This window comes from Globicephala melas, chromosome 19, assembly GCF_963455315.2.
Source record: "Globicephala melas chromosome 19, mGloMel1.2, whole genome shotgun sequence".
Taxonomy (NCBI): domain Eukaryota; kingdom Metazoa; phylum Chordata; class Mammalia; order Artiodactyla; family Delphinidae; genus Globicephala; species Globicephala melas.
This window is the reverse complement of record NC_083332.1, coordinates 27468492-27494281: the sequence shown is the minus strand read 5'-3', so window position 1 is coordinate 27494281 and position 25790 is coordinate 27468492. Positions and strand designations below refer to the sequence as shown.

Below are 25790 nucleotides of genomic sequence, written 5' to 3'. Positions count from 1 at the left end.
CACACAACATGGAGGAATCATGAAAACATTATGATAAGTGAAACAAGCTAGTCTCAAGAGGCCACATATTGTATGATTCTATTTATATGAAATATCCAAAACAGGCAAATCTGCTGAGACAGAAAGATGAGTGGTTTCCAGGGGCTTCTGGTGGTGGTGGGGTATGGAGAGTGGCTGCTAATGGTACATGGGCAAAGACAATGTTCCAAAATTAGATAATGTTCATGGCTGTACAACTTGTCAATATACTGAAAACCAGAGAATTGCGCATTTAAAGGGGTGAATCTTACGGTTTGTGAATTATATGTCAATAAATTTATTTAAAAAATAAAGGTGGGAAATATGTTTACAAAAAAGAATACAAAAACAAAACACTCTACACACTTATTAAAATGGCCAAAATCCAAAACACTGACAACACCAAATGGTGGTGAGGATGTGGAGAAACAAGAACTCTCATTCATTGCTGGTGGGAATGCAAAATGGTACAGACAACTTGGAAGACAGTTTGACAGTTTTTCACAAAACTAAACATGCTTTTACCTTATGACCCCAGCAATTGCACTCCCTAGTATTTACTCAAGTGAGCTGAAAACTTACGTCCACACAAAAACCTGCACACAAATGTTTACAGAAGCTTTATTCATAATTGTCAAAACCTAGAAATAACTAAGATGTCCTTCAATAAAAGGATAAACAAACTGTTGTACATCCATACAGTAGAATGTTATTCAGTGATAAAAAGAAATGAACTATCAAGCCAGAAAAAGACATGGAAGAATCTTAAATGAATACTACTAAGTGAAAGAAGCCAACCTGAAAAGGCTATATACTGTGTAATTCCAACTATATGACATTCCTGGAACAGAAAAAAATATGGAGACAGATCAGTGATCGCCAGGGACTTGGCGAGAGGGAGGGAGGAATGAGTAAGTGGGGCACATGGGATTTTTAGGGCTATGAAACTATACTCTCTGATACTGTAATGGTGGATACATATCATTTACAGAGTCATCAAAACCCATACAATGTACAACACAAAGTGAACCCGATGTAAAGTATGGACTTAAGTTAAAATAATGTATTAATACTGACTCATCAATTTTAAGGGGAAACTGGGGGAGGGAGGGTGAGAGGTTATATGGGACTCTTTGTACTTTCCACTCAAATTGTACTGTAAACCTAAAACTGCTTTTTTTAAAGAAAGCTATTAATTTAAAAAAAGAAAGAATATAAAAGTTAAAAATAGTTTCTGATAAAGATTCATAATGTAAAAAAATTAAATCCTCTAAAGTAACTAGGTAGTGAGATGAGGAAGGGACAGATTACTGTGTATTAATTATTTCATTTTATACAAGGGAGGGACAATATATTTCATTTGTGGTGTTGATACTTAAGAGAAACAGAGATGTGTGATTTGTAACTGAAAGGTATCACAAGTAGTATTAAAAAAACAGAATACATGCCTTCTGATCTAACAAACTGTCCATACAGTTAATGATATAATTCAAAGGAAAAATACTAGGTCTCTTTTTTAAAAAGGGGACAGAAAACAACCAAACCACAGATGTCAAAAGTCCCAACATACCAGTTAGTACAATATTTGAAAAGCCTATTGAACATCCAGACTTCCAGGCAGAGTCAAAAGTAATCTAAAAATTGATTATATGAAATAGTAATAAAACATAATGAAACAAGAAGGTTAAAAATTCAAAAAAAGCTGTACCTGGTATACACTAATAAAAAGGAAGGATGAACTGCAAAAGTATTACCAGCCTAAGGAGAAACCAAGGTAAGAATGGAACAAAGAAAATGGCTGTACTAGATAGCAGGAAATGGACACAATGATGACATAAGAAATAAATACTATTAAAATGTAATTAAAAAATTAGAAATTATAAAGTGAAACTGACAGAAAAAAAACTGTCATGGCAAGTTTAATGCACTTCTGTATATCACAACATGCAGAAAAAATAAAGTTATAAACCTAGAGAATAGCAATCTCATAACACACATATATACTCTTGTTAAAATATTGCTGTATTCAGATATATATGTATCCACACACACACACACAAACTATGTTTCCTAGAATCTATGAAATATGTATAAAAATGTTCCTCACTAAACTCCAAAATTAAATTATTTAAATTACATACTTAGACAATACATAAGTGGTAGACAGTACATTAGAAATTATTTAAGTTATATACTTAAATACATAATAAACATCAAAATTATAATATAATTATTATAATACAAAAACAGTGAAAGTGGAAGTCAAAATTTTAACTACAGGCAGCTTAGAATAGTAGGTTTACAATACAGACTGCCCGACACCCTCTACCAGATGATACCACAGGACCCTTCTTTGAAAATAGCGACTGGTCTAAGAGATAAGATTTACAGATCCTGAAATTTGGGGAACCCCACCCCCAACTTATCACTATCTGATGAAGCCCACCAGGTATCAAGCCTCACACGTGCACACAAAATGTTCAATAATCTTAATGTCACACCTTATATATATATAAAGAGACATCGAAGAATCACCAAAGATTGGAGGAAAGCCCTAACATAAAACACAGGGGCCAAACAAACAAAAAAGGTAGAGAGACAAGGTGATTAAAATTAATGAGTTTACTAGCAAAGTTGTAGGATACGAGGTTAATATACAAAATACAAATTGTACTCTTTCTTTATATTAGCAATTATCAAAAATTGAAATAAAAAATAGCATCAAGAAATAGGAAATAGTTTGGGATAAATTTGACAGAGTGCAAGATCTGTATGCTGAGAGTGAAAAAACATTGCTGAGAAAGTTAGGAAGACCTAAAAAAACCCCAGAGATATATCTGTTCACAGATGAGAAGAAACAATATTTTTGAGAAGAAACAATATTTTTAAGATGACAATTCTCCCCAAATGATCTACAGGTTCAAATGAAATGCCAATTAAAATCCTAGCAGAATCCCAGCAGGCTGCTTTGGAGCAATTGACAGATTCTAAAATTTATATGGAAATGCGAAGAACCTAGAATAGCTGAAAAATTTTTAGACAAGAAAAGCAAAGCTGGACAACTAACACTAAATGATTTCAAGACCTAATATAAAGCAACGTGATCAACTCAGTGTGGTATTGGCATAAACATAAATTAATGGAACAGTATAGGGAACTCAGAAATATAAAACCCACATTTGACAAAGATGTCTATGGCAATTCAATGGAGAAAAGATACTTTTTTTGACAAATAGTATTGGAACAATTAAATATCTATATGCAAAAAGAAAAGGAACCTTGATCCCTTACTATGCATCATATACAAAAATTCACTCAGCATGAATCATAGACTCAAATGTGAGAGCTAAAACTATGAAACTTGTAGAAGAAAACATAGGAGAAAATCCATGTGACCTTGGTTTAGTAAAGATTTCTTAATTACAACTCAAAAGAAACCATTAACAAAACTTTTTAAATTGGACTTTATAAAAAAACAAAAACTTTTGCTCTTCAACAAACACTGTCAATAAAATATTTGAAGAAAATATCTGAAAAATATGTACCTGACAAAGGAAATCTACGTAGAACACATAAGGAATTTTTACAACTCAACAATGAAAAGACAACTCAATTAAAAGCGAAAAGTAAAATTGGAATTTCACCAAAAGACACAAAGGATGGCCAATAATCACATGCAGAGATGCTCAACAAGTCATTAATTATTAGGGAAATGCAAACTAAAACCACAATGAGATGATACAACACACCCACCAGAATGACTAAAATTACAAAAACTTACCACATATCAATTATTGGCAATGATGTGGAGCAACTGGGACTCTTACACACTACTAGTAGAAATGGAAAACAGCATAACCATTTTGGAAAACAATCTGACAGTTCCTTAAAAAGTTAAATCTATACCTACCACTTTGCCCAAGCCATTCCACTCCTAGGTATTTATTTATCAAAAAGAAATAAAACTGTATGTCCATACAAAGACTTGTATTAATACATGTGTATTCATAGCAGCTTTATTTGTAACAGCCAAAACTTGAAAAATCCAAACATCCATCAAAATATGAATGGATACACCATCTCTTGTTGCTTCCAAAGGTTTTTGTCTTTCAGCATTTTTACTACATTATGTATCTACAGATTTGTGTTTATCGTACATGAAATTCATTGAGCTTCCTGGTTGTGTAGATTTATGTTTTTCATCAAATTTGGGAAGTTTTCAACCATTATTTCTTTGAAAATTTTTTCTGATCCCATCTCCCTCTCCTGTCCTCTTCTGCACATACTGGTGTGCTTCACAGTATCCCACATTTCCCCAATGCTCTGTTCATTTTATTCATTTTTTAAATCTGTTCTTCAGATTGTATAATCTCTATCAATCTATCTTCAAATTCACTGGTTCTTTCTTCTATGAGTTCAAGACGACTGCTGATTCTCTCTATGAATTTTTCATTTCAGAAGTGGAATCACTACGTTCACTGTCTTGATTATTTGTATGGCTTCATAATTTATACATATGTCACAGTTTATCAAATTGTGCATTTTAAATATACTCACTTTACTATATGTCAATTATACCACACCCTAGAGCTGTAAAAAAATTAATCAATAAAATATCTTTAAATAACAATTTGTTAAAAGGGTGAGCTGCTTCGGTTTAATGAGTGGCAATCAGCTGACATCTCAATCTGAAAGCCCATCTCCATTTGTGAATTAAACTGCCCAAGGCTAAGCATACATTTTGTAGAACATTCAAATGTTTTCATTTATTTCTGGCAAAACAGAATCATTAATATAAAGGAGATTCCTATATAATTTTTAAATACTGTCTATTCCTTGTGTAAAAAATAGGAATACATAACTTGCTAAATACTGGTAAAATATTTCCCTAAATGGACAGGATATTTTGAAAAGTGCTTGCTCCTGGAAACCTGGGATGTAGACACTAAACCCAATGCATTATTTCTCAATTCATTAGTCAAATTTCTATTTCTCAACTTATTTTTTCTCAATTTACCATTTACTGTCTACTTCTCTCAAGTTTCTTTTTTTTTATTTTCCTTTTTTACTAGTGAATCCAGTGTGTGGGGGGGTCCTTGTAGAGAAAGATGACAAGAGCCAGAACTTGGGCCACACGCTGGTCTGCTGATTCCCTGATATAGCATCCCTGAGATTGGCAGCAGAGGAAAAGAAACGCTTGGAGACTATCCAGTCACAAATTCATACCAATAATTATCCCAACTCATTCAAGGTTAGTTTTCATGTAAATTTAATCATGCAATCCAATCACCACCAAAGTCTAATACCAGGAATTTTAAATAGGATGGAAATGAGAAATAATAATTTTGGTTCAGAATATAGCTAAGGGCTGGAGGGCAGTGGATAGTCTGGTGGCAGCTGGTGCATGTATATGTGGGGGGTACGGTGGGTGGGTAATACAGGAAAGACAGAAAATGGAAGTGGGTATAAAAAGAAAAGAAAAAGGCTAACAAAGACATTAAGATATTTTTGTGTAATCTGCAACTATGCCTTGGGCACTGGTAAAAATGGTTGCTAGCATTGAAAAGTAACGATTAACAAGTCTTAAGCTTCCCTAATTTAGCTTAGTTCATCTTTCATTGCAGTCTTTCCCCTAATTAGAGACGGCAGAGAGAAAAAGAAAGCAGAAAAATGGGTATGGGTCTTCACCTACTCTTCTCTCATAACATCAGTATTTAAGGCATTTTTTACTCTGCTAGAGTTTCAGAATTTAAATTGTAAACATAGCATGTGATGAGATGAAAAATTAATATCATATCCTGGACTTCAAGTTTTTCATTTATAAAAGTTTAGAGCTGGATTTTCCTAAGTCTCTTTGACATTCTTTGACGATAGTTGTACATCTTAGAAGATAATATGTCTGTGGTATCTAAGTAGTAAATATACTACTTGATTTAATTACTAATTGGATCTAGTTTTTTTTTTAAACATTTTTATTGGAGTACAATTGCTTTACAATGATGTGTTAGTTTCTGCTTTATAACAAAGTGAATCAGCTATACATATATCCCCATATCTCCTCCCTCTTGCATCTCCCCCCCACCCTCACTATCCCACCCCTTTAAGTGGTCACAAAGCACCGAGCTGATCTCCCTGTGCTATGCAGCTGCTTCCCACTAGCTATCTATTACATTTGGTAGTGTATATATGTCCATGCCACTCTCTCACCCCCTCCCCATGTCCTCAAGTCCATTCTCTACATCTGCATCTTTATTCCTGTCCTGCCCCTAGGTTCTTCAGAACTTTTTCTCTTTTTCTTTTAGATTCCATATATATGTGTTAGCATAAGGTATTTGTTTTTCTGACTTACTTCACTCTGCATGACAGACTCTAGGTCCATCCACCTCACTACAAATAACTCAATTTCGTTTCATTTTATGGCTGAGTAACATTCCCATGTAAGTGCCACAGGTTCTTTACCCATTTATCTGTCGATGGACACTTAGGTTGCTTCCATGTCCTGGCTATTGTAAATAGAGCTGCAATGAACATTGTGGTACGTGACTCTTTTTGAATTATGGTTTTCTCAGGGTATATGCCCAGCAGTGGGACTGCTGGGTCATATGGTAGTTCTATTTTTAGTTTTTTAAGAAACCTCCATACTGTTTTCCATAGTGGCTGTATCAATTTACTCTCCGACCAACAGTACAAGAGGGTTCCCTTTTCTCCACACCCTTTCCGGCATTTATTGTTGTAGATTTTTTGATGATGGCCATTCTGACCGGTGTGAGATAATACCTCGTAGTTTTGGTTTGCATTTCTCTAATGATTAGTGATATTGAGCATTCTTTCATGTGTTTGTTAGCAATCTGTATATCTTCTTTGGAGAAATGTCTATTTAGGTCTTCTGCCCATTTTGGGGTTGGGTTGCTTGTTTTTTTGATATTGAGCTGCATGAACTGCTTGTAAATTTTGGAGATTAATCCTTTGTCAGTTGCTTCATTTGCAAATATTTTCTCCCATTCTGAGGGTTGTCTTTTCATCTTGTTTATGTTTTCCTTTGCTGTGCAAAAGCTTTTAAGTTTCATTAGGTCCCATTTATTTTTTTTTTTAATTCCATTTCTCTAGGAGGTGAGTCAAAAACAGAGTGTTCTGCCTATGTTTTCCTCTAAGAGTTTTATAGTGTCTGACTTTACATTTAGGTCTTTAATCCATTTTGAGATTATTTTTGTGTATGGTGTTAGGGAGTGTTCTAATTTCTTTTGTTCTTTTACATGTAGCTGTCCAGTTTTCCCAGCACCACTTTTTGAAGAGGCTGTCTTTTCTCCATTGTATATTCTTGCCTCCTTTATCAAACATAGGTGACCATATGTGCGTGGGTTTATCTCTGGGTTTTCTATTCTGTTCCATTGATCTATATTTCTGTTTCTGTGCCAGTACCATACTGTCTTGATTACTGTAGCTTTGTAGTATAGTCTGAAGTCTGGGAGCTTGATTCCTCCAGCTCCATTTTTCTTTCCCAAGATTGCTTTGGCTATTTGGGGTCTTTTGTGTTTCCATACAAATTGTGAAATTTTTAGTTCTAGTTCTATTTTTTGCTCTAGTTTGTTTGGTCTGGTGGGTTTTTACCTTGCTCCTTCATCTGTGTGTTTTTCTGTCTTCTCATTTTGCTTAACTTACTATGTTTGGGGTCTTCTTTTCGCAGTTTGCAGGTTCATCGTTCCTGTTGTTTTTGGTGTCTGCCCCCAGTGGCTAAGGTTGGTTCAGTGGGTTGTGTAGGCTTCCTGGTGGAGGGGACTGTTGTCTGTGTTCTTGTGGATGAGGCTGTGTCTTTCTGGTGGGCAGGTCCACGTCAGGTGGTGTGTTTTGGGGTGTCTGTGGACTTATTATGATTTTAGGCAGCCTCTCTGCTAATGGGTGGGGTTGTGTTCCTGTCTTGCTAGTTGTTTGGCATAGGGTGTCCAGCACTGGAGCTTGCTGGTCGTTGAGTGGAGCTGGGTCTTAGCATTGAGATGGAGATCTCTGGGAGAGCTTTCACTGTTTTATATTACATGGAGCCGGGAGGTCTCTGGTGGACCAATGTCCTGAACTCAGCTCTCCCACCTCAGAAGCACAGGCCTGACACCCGGCCAGAGCATGAAGACCCTGTCAGCCACACGGCTCAGAAGAAAGGGAGAAAGAAAGAAAGAAAAGAAAAGAAAAGAAAAGAAAAGAAAAGAAAGGAAAAGAAAAGAAAAGAAAAGAAAAGGAAAGAAAAGAAAGAAAAGGAAAGAAAGTAAGAAAGGAAGGAAGGAAGGAAGGAAGGAAGAAAGAAAGAAAATAAAGTTTTTAAAATAAATTATTAAAATTAAAAAGTAATTAAAAAAAAGAAAGAAGAGAGCAACCAAACCCAACCCAAAAACAAAGCCACCAGTGATAACAACTAAAAACTATACTAATAAAAAAAAAGACAGAACCCTAGGACAAATGGTAAAAGCAAAGCTATACAGACAAAATCACACAAAGAAGCATACACACCCACAAAAAGAGAAAAGGGAAAAAATATATATATATCGATATATCAGAAAAAAAGAAGAGAGCAACCAAATCAATAAACAAATCTACCAATGATACTAAACTCTAAATACTAAGCTAAGATAAACATGAGACCAAAAACAAATTAGATGCAGAAAGCAAACCCCAAGTCTACAGTTGCTCCACAGTCCACCGCCTCAATTTTGGGATGATCTGTTGTCTATTCAGGTATTCCACAAATGCTGGGTACATCAAGTTGATTGTGGAGATTTAATCCGCTGCTCCTGAGGCTGCTGGGAGAGATTTCCCTTTCTCTTCTTTGTTCGCACAGCTCCTGGGGTTCAGCTTTGGATTTGGCCCCGCCTCTGCATGTAGGTCGCCTGAGGGTGTCTGTTTTTCGCTCAGAGAGGACGGGGTTAAAGTAGCAGCTGATTTGTGGGTTCTGGTTCATTCAGGCAGGGGGAGGGAGGGGTAGGGAATGCGGGGAGAGGCCAGTGCAATGTTGCAACAGCCTGAGGCGTGCTGTGTGTTTGCCTGGGGACGTTGTCCCTGGATCACGGGACCCTGACAGTGGTGGGCCACAAGTGACCTGTGTTTTCACACGGGCTTCTTGGTGGCCGCAGCAGCAGCCTTAGCGTCTCATGCCCGTCTCTGGTGTCTGCGCTGATAGCCGCGGCTCGCGCCCGTCTCTGGAGCTCATTTAGGTGGTGCTCTGAATCCCCTCTCCTCACGCACCCTGAAACAATGTCCTCTTGCCTCTTAGACAGTTCCAGACTTTTTCCCGGACTCCCTCCTGGCTAGCTGTGGCGCACTAGACCCCTTCAGGCTGTGTTCACACAGCCAACCCCAGTCCTCTCCCTGGTATCTGACCTCCAAAGCCCGAGCCTCAGCTCCCAGCCTCGGCCCACCCCGGCAGGTGAGCAGACAAGCCTCTTGGGCTGGTTAGTGCTGGTTGGTACCGATCCTCTGTGTGGGAATCTCTCCGCTTTGCCCTCTGCACCCCTGTTGCTGCGCTCTCCTCCGTGGTTCCGAAGCTTCCCTGCCTCCACCCCCCATCTCCACCAGTGAAGAGGCTTCCTAGTGTGTGGAAACTTTTCCTCCTTCACAGCTCCCTCCCAGAGGTGTAGGTCCTGTCCCTATTCTTTTGTCTCTGTTTATTCTTTTTTCTTTTGCCCTACCCAGGTACGTGGGGAGTTTCTTGCCTTTTGGGAGGTCTGAGGTCTTCTGCCAGTGCTCAGTAAGTGTTCTGTAGGTGTTGTTCCACATGTAGATGTACTTCTGATGTATTTGTGGGGAGGAAGGTGAACTCCACACCTTACTCCTCCACCATCTTGAAGGACTCAACTGGATCTAATTCTAATTAAGAACTTCAGTTGTTTTTTTTCGTTTTTTAATAAATTTTATTTATTTATGGCTGCATTGGGTCATTGTTGCTGCATGTGTGCTTTCTGTAATTGCCACGAGCGGGGGCTACTCTTTGTTGCAGTGCGTGGGCTTCTCATCGCGGTGGCTTCTCGTGTTGCGGAGCACAGGCTCTAGGCACGCAGGCTTCAGTAGTTGTGGTGCATGGGCTCAGCAGTTGTGGCTCGCAATCTCTAGAGTGCAGGCTCAGTAGTTGTGGCACACGGGCTTAGCTGCTCCGCGCCATGTGGGATCTTCCTGAACCAGGGCTCGAACCCGTGTCCCCTGCATTGGCAGGTGGATTCCCAACCAGTGCGCCACCAGGGAAGTCCCCAACAACTTCAGTTTTAAATAAAGAAGTTTGGACTTCCCTGGTGGCTCAGTTCTAATATTAGAACTGTAATATTATTGCCTATATAGAAAATTTGGTGTAGTATCCATGTATTTTATTTGCCCATTCACACAAAAGTGTATTTCAGAAATGCACTTATATTTAACGAACAGTCTGAATCTTGAATTAATTATAAATATGATAATAATCTAGCTGATAAAACTTCCATAATTTTGAGTCTAATAATTACATAAAAGGACTTTCCTTGCATCTAATATTTTAACACTATTCAACAACAGACTTGCCTGAATTCTACTACCAACATTTGTTTATCAAGTAGTTAGATCTAGTTTTATATTCTTCCAATAAATTTTCAAAAGAGGTATCTAGGGGCTTCCCTCGTGGCGCAGTGGTTGACAGTCCGCCTGCCGATGCAGGGGACACGGGTTCGTGCCCCGGTCCGGGAAGATCCCACGTGCCGCAGAGCGGCTAGGCCTGTGAGCCATGGCCGCTGACCCTGCGTGTCCAGAACCTGTGCATCCAGAGCCTGTGTTCCGCAACGGGAGAGGCCACAACAGTGAGAGGCCTGCGAACCGCCCCCCCCTGCCCCCAAAAAAAGAGGTATCTAAATTTTAAGTAAATATTTCTATGCTGACAACAGTATGCTGGAAATACATTCTGTTTTATGTAAGCAACAATTCCATGGAAGCTCAAGGAAATCAGCATATTCTTCATGAGTAACATGAAGGCAAGAAGAATCTACAGGCAGAACAAGTTTATTTTCTAATTTATTCAGAGTAACCACTCTATATCTACTATTATGTTCTTCATATCCAGTACATATTCTCTTAATACAAGTTAGCTGTAAAATAAAAATAATCTTGTATGAGTAAATTTTATAAATAATGTCTAAACGTCAATTTTGAAAAAGTAGGTTTTCTATATGGAAAGATAAAAAACACATGCTCTTGAATATTCCAGACTCTCAGTAATATTCTACTTTAAATACAAGGTGTTGAGTAATTGAATTTATTCATTTTTTTCATTCAGGGGGATCTACTGGTATTGGAAAATTTGAAGTGGCTTTCAAAACAAACACAAAAGAAATGTCAGTGGATATTTAATTAAAATATTATCTGTAGAGTGATTTACAGTTTACAGAGTGCTTTTATATATATTCTTATTTGCTTCAATAACCTGTGAGGTATGAGAGGTTTTTACCCAGGATTCGGGCAGGCAGGGAGAAGGAGGAGGTCAGGGACCCAGACACTTGGTTCTTCCAAATCTACGTCTTGCTTCACAGATACCACAGTCTATAAGGAACTGATGCCATTCGTCACTAAACATCAGAGATAAGCATGTGGCCCAGGGTGGCATTTACTTTGAGGTATCATTTGAGGCTTTTGTACTTTTAGTTTGGAAATTGCCAGAAGAGTGAATACCAAGTTCTACGGCAGGTAAGAAAATATCAATATATCAGCTGCTTGTTATCAAAGATCAATTTAATTCAACAAATATTACTGAATCACCACAAAGCACTAGGTGAACATTTGAAATATACAGTCAAACAAACATACAGGGGGCTTAATCATCTTCTCCTACTACTTGTGAAGCTGTCTTTGGTGGACTTGTTTCAGGACTCCTACATATAGTCTGTTGGGAAATCTAACTATCAGGAAATTATTCTTCAGTTCTTTTCAACAGGGTAACAGTAAGTGTCTAACGGGAGAATCTGTCAGATTATCTGAAAAGTGCCCCAATTAAACTAAACTGCATGTCCAAAGTTAACAACTAAGAAACCACTAAAATCTTAAATAATGTTCACTATTTTATCATTCAGAGTACTGATTAGTAAACCAGTTACTGAGCCAGAAGAGAACTGTCTTCAAATAAAAACAAGCAAAACCAAACCAAATCAAACTCTTATCTCCAAGCCCTGGGGCTTTTAAAGTAGGGTAACTGTACTTTTTATTGTCCGAAGAGGACCCACTTCTAAGACTAAAAGAGAGTGCAATTAATAATTAGGCATAAACTGGGACTGTCCATGCAAAACAGAATGTATGGTCTCCCTGTTCGTAAGACACATGTCCCAGTCCATCCTGTTCTAAGAAGATTACAAAAACAGAAAAACAGGAAGCCAGAGGGAACTCAAAGCAAGGAAATAAACAAGAAAAAACCTTTTACAAAGCAAGTTTTCCCTCGGTTTTACAAATCAGTTTGAATATTAATAATATTTTACTTAAACCAGGGTAAAGAGTGGGGGCAGAGGTGGCAAAATAAGGAGGACTGGTTAAAGTAAATTTATGAAGCAGTCAGGCACACCAGATCCCTTCCCCTATCCCAGCAAAGTACTGGGATTTTCTTAAGAACATAAAGCAGTGGTTCCCTGTGCAGGTGACACTGGGCACAGCTGAGTAGAGTACATACTATACTGAAAACAACAGTTCAGGTGAATGCATATATCCAGGATGCTGAATGCTTGGTTCCTAGAATGTTGGCAGCCAGGCCTTCATTCTCAAGCCAAGAGACTTTTAAAGAGTCTTCTCTGAGAAATCTGACCAGCCTCAACAGAAAGACCTAAAGTTATTGACACAGAAGGTTCCTCAATGAAATGTATTAGTCAGATAACCCTACTGTGAAAATTGTAATCAATAAGCCCCCTCTCATATGTTCATAGCTTCCAATCAGCTTTTTCATGTCTCACTATTAAATATGAACACACAAAAACTGCCAGACATCTAATGAAAGACTCTAATATAAAAGACAGAGGCCAGAAAAAATATATAATGAATAGATAAATGCAGCTTTGGAGCAAAGAAAGGAAAAAGAATTTTTTTTAATCTATTAGTATTTTTCTCACAGAGACAAAAGAACATTTTACAACTATGTAACAAGAGCAAGGTAGTATAAAAAGAACATGCAGAGAAGTTAAAAAAAGGGGTTCTTTGAAATGACAAACTCATAGAAGGATTAAAAGATAAAGCTGAGGAACTCTTCACAGAAAGTAGAACAAAAAATAAAAAAGATGAGTAATAGGAGAGATAAGAAAATTAAAGATCTAACATCAAATTAATAGGAGTTCCCCAAAAATGGTGAAGAAATCATCAACAAAAGGATTCAAGAAAATTTTACAGAAATAAAAGGAGAGGATTTTCCAATACAAAGAACCTTCAAAGCATCAGCAAAAATGTAAAAAGACCCATGCCAGGGCAGATTATTGTAAATTTTCAGAACACTGGGATAAACAGGAGATCTGAAAAGTTTTCAGAGAGTAAAACAAGTCACAAAAGACTTAGTCTCATCAATAGCAACACTGAAAGCTGGAAAACAATGGAGAAATGTCTTTAAAATTTTGCAGGAAAATTATTTCCACCTGGAATTCTATACCCAGTCAAGCTACCAATCAAGTATGAGAGAAACATAAAGACATTTTCAGATATGCAAAGTTGAACAACGTTTACATGCAAGCTTTCTCAGGAAGCTACTGGGAGACTAATACCAGGAAAATGAGAGAATAAACCAAGAAAGAGGAAGACGTGGAATACGGAAAACAGGAAACCCAATGTGGGGGGAGGTGAAGGGAGATCCTCAGACCACAGCTCTGCGCCTAGTGTGGGAACAACCAGTTCAGATTAGAGGCTTAGAGAAGACAAAACCAATAAAACACAAAGGGTCTGGAAGTCTCCCAATGAAAATTAGACAGTTGGTGAAAGTGAACAAAAGAAACAAGATGATTATTAACTCTAAAAACATGTTTAAAAACACAGAAAAACAAAAAGGACAGAAAAAGCAAAGTGATCATAGTTCACCACATGGCTCAGCTGTGAAAAGCACTTATATAACTATAATAGTATAAATACTCAACAATGACTTAACAAAATCAGGATAAAATTTATATTGCGAGATTGGGGATATAAAAATGATATAGTAGGGGTAGAAGGAAGCAAGCAAGCAAAATCATCTCCTATAGATAGGAATCTATAATGCCAAAAACTCTAAAATCAAGAAAGCAGTACAGCCATGATCTCTAGAAAATGGACTAATCAACTAAAAGTCAGAGGATCAAAGTGCAGAAGAGGAAATAAGGCACCCCAGGGAGGAGACGTGCTTGCTGTTTTTTGTAACAATCTTATAGAACAACTGGTCTCTAAACAATAAATATGCATAAAATTTTTCTTAAACTACTTGATAAAAACAAAGAAAGAAATGAGGGGAATTATTAGAAAAAGAAAAAAGAAAATCTCTATGACATTTTAATTTAAATATCAAATGGCTTCAGGTTTCAGTTTGTATCAAAGTGTTTTTCCCATGGTTAAACCCACATCAATGTATATGTTCCCTAAATATGACTATCTACTCTCACCCACCCATACTCTTCCAGTGTGATTACAGACAGGGAATTTCCTAAATCTTACCTCAAGCAGAGCTGCTGCAGGATCACCCTGTAGACTTTTTCCTAGTTTGTCCACCTCATCTAACAGGAACACTGGATTGTTCACCCCAACAGTCTTCAAGCCATTGATTATCCGGCCAGGCATGCTGCCAACATAGGTGCGTCTGCGGAAGGCGAATAGTAGATTAGCAACAGGGAGATGGCAGAGCAGTATCACTTAGAAATCGAAACTCTGGACTGGGAAACAGTCATTTAGTTATCACAGGAATATAGCAAAGAGATACTGTAAATTTTAAAAGCCCTGTGATACATCAAAGAGTTACGAGATTCAATTCTTATCTTATTTTCTATTGAATTCTGGCTGTAAATTACCCATGATATTAGAAACACTGTATCTAATTTTTGCCACTTAGTGAAACTGAAAAAAATTATCCTTAAATCACATAGTTATGATTCTTACTCTTTGAGATTCTAAAACTTCCAAAGAGTCCTATGAATTTAATTCCCACATTTTTCTTAGTTTTTCTGGGCACCTCCCTGGCACTTACCAAACCCCAACATAACTACCTTCTTACAAACTGAAATGGCTGACTCAGAACTGGCTAAAACATCATCACCATCTTCATAAAGGAAATCAGAATTGGTTCAAAGGACCACTCAAAATGTAGGCCTCTCCCCAAAAAAAGAAAGAAAAATTCCAACTTTTTTATATTCAGAAGGAATAATTTGTTATTCACTGTAGTAAGAGGACCTGGGGCCAACAGTATTTATATCAAAATTCCATTAATTCTGGCCTTTTGAATAAAACTGTGTTCACCCTATATACACTGATTGGCATAACCAAGCTCAGCCAGACATTAGGTCATGCATTCAAATGTTAGAGGCTGCTTTAACATATCTCAACAAGAATCATCTACATAATTGACAAATGCACAACGTGACATGAAATAAAAATATGCTTGTCAAACTGAAAAAAGTGCCTTTTCTACAAAGCCAGCAAAACTTTATTTTAAGCAGCAGTTTACTAATTTTAGTTACAACCTTGCTGCCTAAGCCATGAGCAAATCAAATGCTGTTTGTGAACAGGCATAAAAGGGTGAATGCCTGCAAGAAACAAACCAAGGGCAAGTGGAACAGCGGCCGTATCTCATGATCTGCACAAAGCCAGCTCACGGAGCAGTTCTGCCACATGACTGGTATAAAGTAGGACAGAGTCAACAGTGACCTTTGAAAAGACAAGAAAGCCTTAAAAATATCGTGGGAATGCCTTTCATCTTGGGGAGTGATCAAGGCCCTGCAACCAGATACAGTAAATACTGTCAACTTATAATAAGGAGTTAGCACACTTCAAGATTTCAGAACAGGATATAGGAACGACAAGACTCACGATTAATAAATTCTCTGAAATTCTCTCTCTAGAGAACTTACAGATTTGTCAGCCTTCTGTGAATAAGCAGGGAAGGGAAATTAAAAACAAAACAAAAAAACCTCAAAGCCTCTAAGGGTCATTCCTTAAAAGAAAGGGCATTAATTTATTTTCCCTTACTGCTTTTGATAGGCAGATTTCAAAAACAGGTACTTGCAATTCTAGACCTAAAGTCATGGAGAGAAAATAATATTCTAGGCAGCTGCCCTTTCTAAAGAAGAAGCGGAAATCTAGGTACTAGTCACAGTATACAAACAACTCCTCCTAAACTTTCTACTGCTTCCCAGAACCTAGAGAATAAGGTCCAAATTCCTTTGTCTGGAATTCAAGGCTCTTCACAATCCAGTCCCCACCAGCTTTCCTAACTTGCTGCCCTTATGCTCTTGCTTCATCCACAATAAAGGTCCTATTAATAGCCCTTACGCTTTTTTATCTTTGTTAATATGGTGACTTCCTGCCCTTAATACTCTCCCCACCTAGGTAAATCCCAGAAATTCTACCAAACTTTTCCTGACCACCCCTCACAAAGTGATCTTTCCAATACTGTAATGTCTGCAACATTTACTGGCCCTACAATTTGCCTGATTCATACTTACAACCTAGGTTTTATCCATGGGTACCAAGCATATTGCCTCCACTAAAGAGTCAGTGAGCATTCTGAGGACAGAAAGTAGGTCTAAATACAGATTAGATGCCACATATAGAGTTGTAAGATTGTTCCCCAAACAAAAGTTTGTTTCTCCTATTTGTTTAAGGACAACAGATCAACAATGATAGCACCCAAAGTATCTTTCTATCACCATTGTTAAGGTCATATAAGTCTCTGAGTACTGCTTTGCATAAATAACATGACCCAAGCCTCAGTTTCCTCATCTGCTAAAATGGGGATAGTAACAGTGCCAACCTGATGGATTATATGAGATCACGAGAGAACATAATAGGTAAAGCACAAAGCACAGTACGTGGCACATGGTAAGCTTTCAAAAGATGTTAATTATAATTGTTATTAGTAATAGCTACTTAAAGTCAACTTCTAATTTCCTAGAAAAAATACAAAAGCAGAAATCAATACACCTAAATTTGGATCCCATTTCAATCTCTGTCTCATGGAAGCAACTCTTTTTTTTTCAATTAATTTTTTTTTTTTTTTTGGCTGCGTTGGATCTTTGTTGCTGTGCGCCCGGCATTGCGGTGCGTGGGCTTCTCATTTTGCGGAGGATGGGCCCTAGGCGCGCGGGCTTCAGTAGCTCAGTAGTTGTGGCGCACGGGCTTAGTTGCTCTGCTATGCATGTGGTATCTTCCCAGACCAGGGCTCGAACCCATGTCCCCTGCATTGGCAGACAGATTCTTAACTACTGCGCCACCAGGTAAGTTCCAGAAGCAACTCTTATAAATGTCTTTTCATAGTGAAACCAAGCCCCCCAAACCAAGTTCTCTTACCGAGTTTATGATTAATCTCTCTATCCAAAACTTTACTCCTTTTCTTATCCCCTCTGACCTCAATCCTGCCAACACTGGTCAACCAGAGTCGGATGACTGAAATTGCTGTTGTCAATAACATTGTTAATGTACTGAAATCACTGTTATAGATCTTATCATTAACATACAAACTCAGGTTATTTCTCCAGGGCAAGATGAGCCAGGGACTACCTGGCCAGAGAATTGTAAACCAGAGACATCCTGACTCCTGAAACTATGATTAGGAAATGTCACAAGATGATAATTAACCCCAGCCTTTTTGTTCTTTGCCTTTTAAAAAAACCCTCAGTCAAAGATCAACTGGAATTGGATCTGGGGTTTGTCTCCCATGCGTTTGCTTGGCGCCCTGCAATAAACCCTTCCTTTGCTACAAACCCACTGTCAGAGCTCAGCTTTCTGTGCTGTGAGCAAACGAGCCCTTTGCTCAGTTACAACAGCAACAAGTGTGCTCAATGCCTCCAGAGTTCCTTAATCACAGGTGACGTCCTCAAATGTGTACCACTAGTCTAGATGTCAAACCAAGACAACTATTATCAGAGCCTGTAAGCTACTGAAAATATCTATAATGTGCTTGTCTTTTGCCACAAAGTATGCGTAACAGGCAATTCACTAACTGAAGTTACAGAATAAACTTTGAATAAATCTTTGGAATATGAATCCGACGGTGAAAAATGTAGCAACACACAAATGAAAATGTTCTCTTTCAACATCACTCAACAAACACAAACATTTAAAAGAACAAATTAGCATACCAAAATATCCTACTGAGAAACTACATTAAGTAGGAAATAAATGAAACTAGTATTCTTTTACAAACTATAACTTTTTTGAGGGCAAAATACTGTCTTTTCTATGTTCTTCCTTGTGATACAACATCTAGAAAGCAATGTAGCACAATATAGGAAAGTCTGCAAAGAATGTATCATTTTAATTACTTATTATTCAGCCTGAATACGTAATTACCTAGGAGTTTTTCTTAAAGTACACAAGTGAACTAAATAACATATGGATTCATAAGTATAATTATTACAGGCAGTTCACAGGTTTATCAGGACAATTCAACTAGTGTATAAGATACACAAAAACAAAAGTGTCTATACAGTTCAAAATTTTAATTTACAAGATCAGCATTTTTAATTTTCCAAAAAGTAGTCTGTGTTATACTTCAAAAAACAACTACACAAAATTACAATATCATCTATTTACAGCTCTATGGTAACCAACTATTTTACTACTCTGCATCATCCCTAGATATATTCAAATCTAATGTAATCCAAGAAGCTGGTCATTCTGTCACTGCCAAGGATATCAGGATAAATGTCAGGAATAAGGGGTGTTTTACTCACCTCTTTTCCAGCATGTAGAGAAGGAGAAAAGCAGGCATTTACCATCAATTTTTTCATGCCTATCCAATTAAGGAGCTCTTATGGGCTATAACACAAACTATTAAAGTGATATTTACAAACAATTTGTAATATAAAAAGTTTATGTTACAATGCTAAGTGGAAAGGGTAGGATAATTCTGTTGCTTTAAAAAAAATGGCAAAAGCTGCCCAATGAAAAGTTGGGCAGGAAATAAAATGTTAAAGGTGATTACCTTTGTATGGTAGAAAAACATGAGAATTTTTTTCCTTTTATTTTTCTAATTTTCTACCAAGGGTGTACATATATACCTCTCAAGTTGGCAAAAGTAATAAACCTAAAAGAGATCCTAATGATTTCTTTTTAAAAAAGAAAAAGTCTTTAAGGAACTGAAAATAGTCTTTAATATAGCATGTCTAAACAAATCAAATTGTTCTTACAGCAGTCATTCCTAAATCATTTGCATGGATGTGCTCATCTAAAGGACTGCATGACTTCCAACACGTTTTAATCCTACTTGAACTCACGCAGCACTTAGAGAGCACTTACCACGTTTGGCACTGTGCTTGGCAGCACAGACTGATACAGAGGAGTATAAGACATGTGAAAACGCCTACCCTACAGAGCTCCTACTTTTAATATATCTATGTTTTACCTCTATAGGAATATATTAGAAATGCCAGAGGCCTGTATTATTTGATCACTGAAGAGCACAATAGACAGTACGTAGTCAGTTCAGAGGAGAATAGGATCATCACTGACTGCACTTATCTTAATGGAGGAAGCCTTGGGCTGGGGCCTCAAGATAACCTGAAAGTTTTTCGGAGGCAAAGAAGAGCTGCAGGGCTTCCCTGGTGGCGCAGTGGTTGAGAGTCCGCCTGCCGATGCAGGGCACGCAGGTTCGTGCCCCGGTCCGGGAAGATCCCACATGCCGCGGAGCGGCTGGGCCCATGAGCCATGGCAGCTGAGCCTGCGCGTCCGGAGCCTGTGCTCCGCAACGGGAGAGGTCACGGCAGTGAGAGGCCCGCGTACCGCAAAAAAAAAAAAGAAGAGCTGCATACAAACCGTAACATGTCTGGCATACCATGCTAAAAATATTTTAAAGGCTTGCTGCTTCAGGTATTTTTCCCTAATAATGAAACAGCAAATTTATTTAAAACATCATTATTTCAGGTTACATATGAAAATTTATCAATGTGGAAAGAAAAGTTCATTTTTCTTCTCATCTTGTTTAAGAATTGAGCCAAGAATTCCTTACAATGATAGAACTTTATCATCTGAACAAACAGCTGGTCAGTGACTTCCAGTTACTCTCAACAATAACTTGAGAAATATCTCAACAGTAGTATATTTCACTGAGGAACAGCTAATGAAAAAAGATCGTTATAGAAACATGATTTCAAAAAACTTCATCCTAAAAGAAGTCACTTTATACTTAATGTCTATGAACTGATTTAAATTATTTAAATATAATATTTAAATATAAAAATGTAAGTCATAAAAACTGACAGATGGGAAGAGAGATTCTATGGCTTATAAAAGTAGACAGAAAAATCCCAATGGAGATAATGAGAAATGTTAAATTGAAAAAAATGCATTAGTTAATATGGAGCATAAACATGACTATTCTTCCTCTTATCCACTTAAAATAATATGAACCAAAACAACGGGCCAATATTTAGTCAGATCACTATATTTTCCCAGTTTAAGATTTAAATGTAAACCAAGTCTTTTTTTTTCTTCCCCATCTTTCACCTCATTATCGTTTTAACTCTAAAAGACATATCTTAGGTTGTTTTAAAAATAAATTCCTAACTTATTAGCACCTTACTCCACATAAACAGGTACTTCTACCAAAAGGCTGGAGCTCCATGCATGGGAAAATGGGGAAAGTGAGTGACAGAATCGAGAATAAGCAAGGAAGATAACAGAACGCAGCTCTGTTTTTCCTTGGCTATTTTAAGGCTGCAGAACAGTGGTGCCTACTCACAAGCTGGGGAAAAACAAAACTCTGCATGAACTCTACTTGTGGGCATGTGACCGGTACTTAAATGCCAAGACCTGGGTGTTCCCAAATGCCCACACACTCCACCCCGTGGCTGTGCTATAATCCTCTGCCGTTCTTTCCCCTCCTATCACCTCCTCCAACCCGCAACTCTGACACAAGCGCATACTCTGCTCTCAACCCCCTCCCCTTAACCACCACACCCCACGCTCCACCTGCTTCCAAACAGGTTTTCAAACAGAAATTTTCACCAGGCTTTGATAATTCAGTGGGTAGCTGGGTAATAAGTCCCCAGTAGCACAAGGGCAGATGGCTCTACGGTTTAGTGAAACATCTGGTACAGGGATGGCTAGTGAGTACATGCTTACCAGCAAGGTGTATCAAAAATCAGGCTTAGCAGAATGAGTCATAGACAAACCCACAAACCTTTTATTTGGCAACAATCATAACCTCAATTCCCACCACACATTTCTTTCTTTTTTTTTTTTTTTTTTTGCGGTACGCGGGTCCCTCACTGTTGTGGCCTCTCCCGTTGCAGACCGGACGCGCAGGCTCAGCGGCCATGGCTCACGGGCCTAGTTGCTCCGTGTCATGTGGGATCTTCCTGGACCGGGGCATGAACCCGTGTCCCCTGCATCGGCAGGCGGACTCTCAACCACTGCGCCACCAGGGAAGCCCCACACATTTCTAAAAAGCTTATATTTACACATATTTTAGGAAAATACACAAGCTCCTTTCACAAAAGACTCATAAAGAAAATAAATTCTCATTTTCTTTAGGTTCAATCCTCTTAACAATAGTCACACACAGGAAAGGATACTCACTTGAAAAGAGAACAAATTTTAGGTCTATCAGTTTCAGTAAAGATTGAAAACAGAGATCTGTTTAAACCCAACAATGCTCATAAGAAGTGGTGGGGATTATGACATTACATACTGCCTACCAGCAGGCATCATAAAAAAACATTTTCCACAATTCTGCCACATAAATTAAATAATAATGCCCCAAACAGGATATTTTAGGTACAATTTAAGAATCAGATTGAATTTTATAAAAAGTCATATTGAAGCTTATAAATCTAAACTTGTCCTCCTGAGAATTGAGAATTAAAATAATAATGAAAGCTAATTTTTATTGAATGCTCAGGGTGTGCTGGGCACTAAGCACTCTCCAAGCCTTACTGAATAATCAATACCAATGTAGGAAGAAATAAGGACAAATACCTACATGTCATGTGCCCATGACATTAATTTCACATGACAGTAACTCCACAAACTCACTCTCTAAATTCCATCAAATATCACACAATACTGTGCCACAGATAATAAAAGGAAGAAATAAACTAAGACAACTCTGAGTGCAGGAATCAAGTCTCTTGCATGCAGAACACCTCCCTAAAGCTCTGTAGCATAAATCAGAAGATTTAGGTCCTAGATCTAGCTTCTCCAGGATGGGCCCACGATGCCAATTTCTTTACAAAAGCAAACTACAGCCTCTAGTGGCACATGTGAGAATAAGAAAGTCTAGGCAACAAAAACATGATTTGAAATTGCCAGAAAAACTGACCCAAATCAATTCCCTGACCTAATTTGCAGTCCTCATTGCTTATTTACTAAAATCTTGGAATGCTTTTTCTTCAATGCGTTAAGAATTGTAAATAAGCAAATAAAAGAGAATAAAAAGAACCATTTTTCATGAAAAAGTTTCTGAAATAGTTTCCCATCCCTGCCTAAGGATTCCACGAATAAGGCAAATGGAAAATAAGATGTTATAAAAGCATCGTATTCTTTTCTTTTCCCCACAATCCAAGTTTAATCCATATTCACCAAACTGTAAATATGCATTTAAATTACCCTTGGCCACTGGCAGTTGTTCACTGCTTGCACTGGCCTGCCTGCCAAAGCCCCCACTTATAACCTGCAATGCTTTTACAACTTTAAGATTGAGTTTATGATCTTGAGGTTAGAAGTTTTATCTTCAGTTTAATTACTTTCTACTCAAAGTTACATGCCTTCTTTCAAAAAAATTGTTTTAACTGAGATATAATTGACATATTACATTATATTAGTCTCAGGTATACAACATCATATTCTTTTAATCAGTTCATAATTTCTACATTTTTAAATGTTCTACATTTTTAAATGTTCCTTAACACATAAGCTATAGGTATGTTTTCTCACAACTTGCAACTATGAAACAGAGGTTCATGCTTTCCCAAAGCATCTTCCGATATGAGCCACCGAGAACAAAACAACGAACATAACATGCAAATCTCATTCTAATAATGTCAGATTAATCAGAGACACAGTTCTTACAGTTTAATGTATTTTTATAGAAAGCGTATCAAAAATGCAAAGCCTTTATTATCTTTTCTCCTTATTATTCATACTCACACTGCAACCCAGCCTCCTTGAAAGAAAGTTTAAAATGCAAACATAATAAATTTGTTATCAAAGATTTCTTACCTCCTCCTACTTGCCTGCTATTGCACTTATTCCTTAAACTCTAAAAGTTATGGGTCATTATTTATGAAATGCTATTGGGCCAAAATAAATATAAAAATATAATATTTAATTATAACTAATTTATAATTGCATTCAAATGAGATTCCAGGAAAGCTGAGGCACAGACACCACCCCACCCCCACATCCACCGTCACACAGACATCAAGGTTAGTTTGGGTATACCCTGACGGTAGAGGCTTTAGACTAGCAGGTAAGTACCATAAATGTCCTTTCCATTCAAGGTAACACAAAGAGGCCTTTAAGAAAAAGATATACATTATGCCTTGGCTTTTGGTGGTGCTGGGGAGGGGGGGGTGACTCTAGACAAATGAAAAGGAAGGAAATCAGAGATTAAACCGAGAAGTATTCTACCTATGTCCTCGAATGTCAGACTGATCACACACGCCTCCAAGTGCGATCCTGTGGAACTCTCGGCCCAGAGTCTTGGCCACTGATCTTCCCACGCTTGTTTTACCAACGCCAGGAGGGCCGACAAAGCACAGAATGGGGCCCTTCAGGTTGTTTTTCAGCTGTCTGACAGCCAAGTATTCCAGCACTCTTTTCTTCAATTTTTCCATGGCATAATGGTCATTATCCAGAAGAATCCGAGCTGCTCGAATGTCCAGACGGTCTGTCAAGCAACCCAACAGAAACAATCTGAGCATGTGGAATTTTTCAATGGGAGAACTCCTTTCCAGGCTGGTAAGAGTCAAAATAGTTTTTTGAAAAAAGATGTGACAAGAACAGGCTTGGTTTCTTCTAAATGAGTCTTCAGGGAGACCCGGACTTGGTTTTCTTGCTTAAAAAGATTTAGTACTTACAGAAATAGTAGACACTACATAATTAAAAACTCAAGGAGTTAATACTCATTTCATTTGGAATGATTTTCTAGATACACATTTCTATGGAGACATAATTTCTACATATTCTATTTGTGCTGGCATTTGTTCTTTTTTTTTAAGTGTTTTTTTCTTATTACAATTAGTTATATATGCTCATTCCAGAAAACCCTATGACACTAATAAAAGGAGAAGGAAATAGTCACCCATAATTTCATTTCTCCCCTAGAGAACATCACTACCTTCACTTCAGTACGTATTATTCCAGATTCTGTGTGTGAGGGGGTAAGTGTGTGTGTGTATGCGTGCACACACGCTTACATACCTATTTTTCAAACTAAGATTATATGGGTCTTCAAGTTTTGTAAAATGTTTTTTCACTTATTACAGACATCTTTCAGTGTCAAATGTATTGTTCAGTAACAGTTTAGTGGGTACATATTATTCCATTACTTAATTATCCACACTCATTTAACTAATTCCCTATTGCTGAGCATTTAGGTTATCCACAAATCTTTACAGTTATAAAGCATGCTTCACTGTGCATCCCTGTAACTAAATCTCCACATATATCTGTAATTATTTCCTTCAGCTAATCTTCTAAAACAGAAGGGCTGGGTCAAAAAGAAAATTAAGTCAAAAAAAAATTAAGACATAAAGAACTGCCTAAGTTCTATCCATTAAAGTCTCACCAGAAATGTATGAATTAGGCCCTGTTTCTAGAGCCAAGCTTTCATTAGGTTTACTGATGTGCTTCAGGCTCTGAAATAATCACAGATTAAACACTAGGTCATGGAAGCCAAAAGGAATTCATCAGCTGGGTGGCAGCTAGAGGATAATCCACAGCCACAATACTGACAGTGAAGAAGAAAATGGAAGAGAGAAAAACACACACAAGTCCACTCTTTCAATCAGTTATTTGGAACCCGTTATACATTTTTCCTACAAGAAAAAAAAAAAATGCCTTAAATGGTAGTTTGGTTCCCAAGCTAGTCTACAAAAACCCAGGTAAGCTGTAATGTATGTAATTTAATTATAGTACTATTCATTTTAGTCAGAGTCCTGGCTGAGTGATTTGGAAAGGGAAGAATAAAATTTCTTTCCCTTTCCTGGCTTCAGAAGCCAACCAATGAATATATGAATAAATGAAATGTGGAAAGTTTCCTGTTTCATGATGCTAACCCTAACACTAAAACCTACCATAGTAAACAAACAAACAAACAAACACACTTCAGACCAATTCCATTTTGCACAGCTCTAAATATTAAAATGCTTGTAAATCAAATCTATTCAAAGAGTAATCTACTAAGTCCCAGTGGGATTTATTTTAGTTATGCAAAGATGGTTCAATATTCAGTTATCAACATATTTATTATATCATCATGTCCAAGGAGAAACACCTTCCATCAAAATGTCATTTTGTACCTAAAAAGGCACTTGTTGTACGCAACATCCATTCCTAATTAACATTTAGTAAACTAAGAATAGACTTCTATGTACTTTAGGAAAAAATGAAAATAGTGAAGGAATTTCTTCTAA

At 37.5% G+C, this 25790-nt stretch overlaps 1 protein-coding gene across 2 annotated transcripts in view; it reads right to left on the bottom strand.

Moving 5' to 3' along the window:
* Positions 1–25790, bottom strand: part of LONP2 (lon peptidase 2, peroxisomal) — a 95772-nt gene that overhangs the window by 48147 nt on the left and 21835 nt on the right. For both annotated transcript variants that reach the window (XM_030833046.2, XM_060288284.2), the window contains 2 exons: positions 23785–24043; positions 14659–14800 (listed from right to left, as the gene is read on the bottom strand). In XM_030833046.2, coding sequence (XP_030688906.1) covers positions 14659–14800; positions 23785–24043 — 401 coding nt within the window. The remainder of the gene's footprint in view (positions 1–14658; positions 14801–23784; positions 24044–25790) is intronic.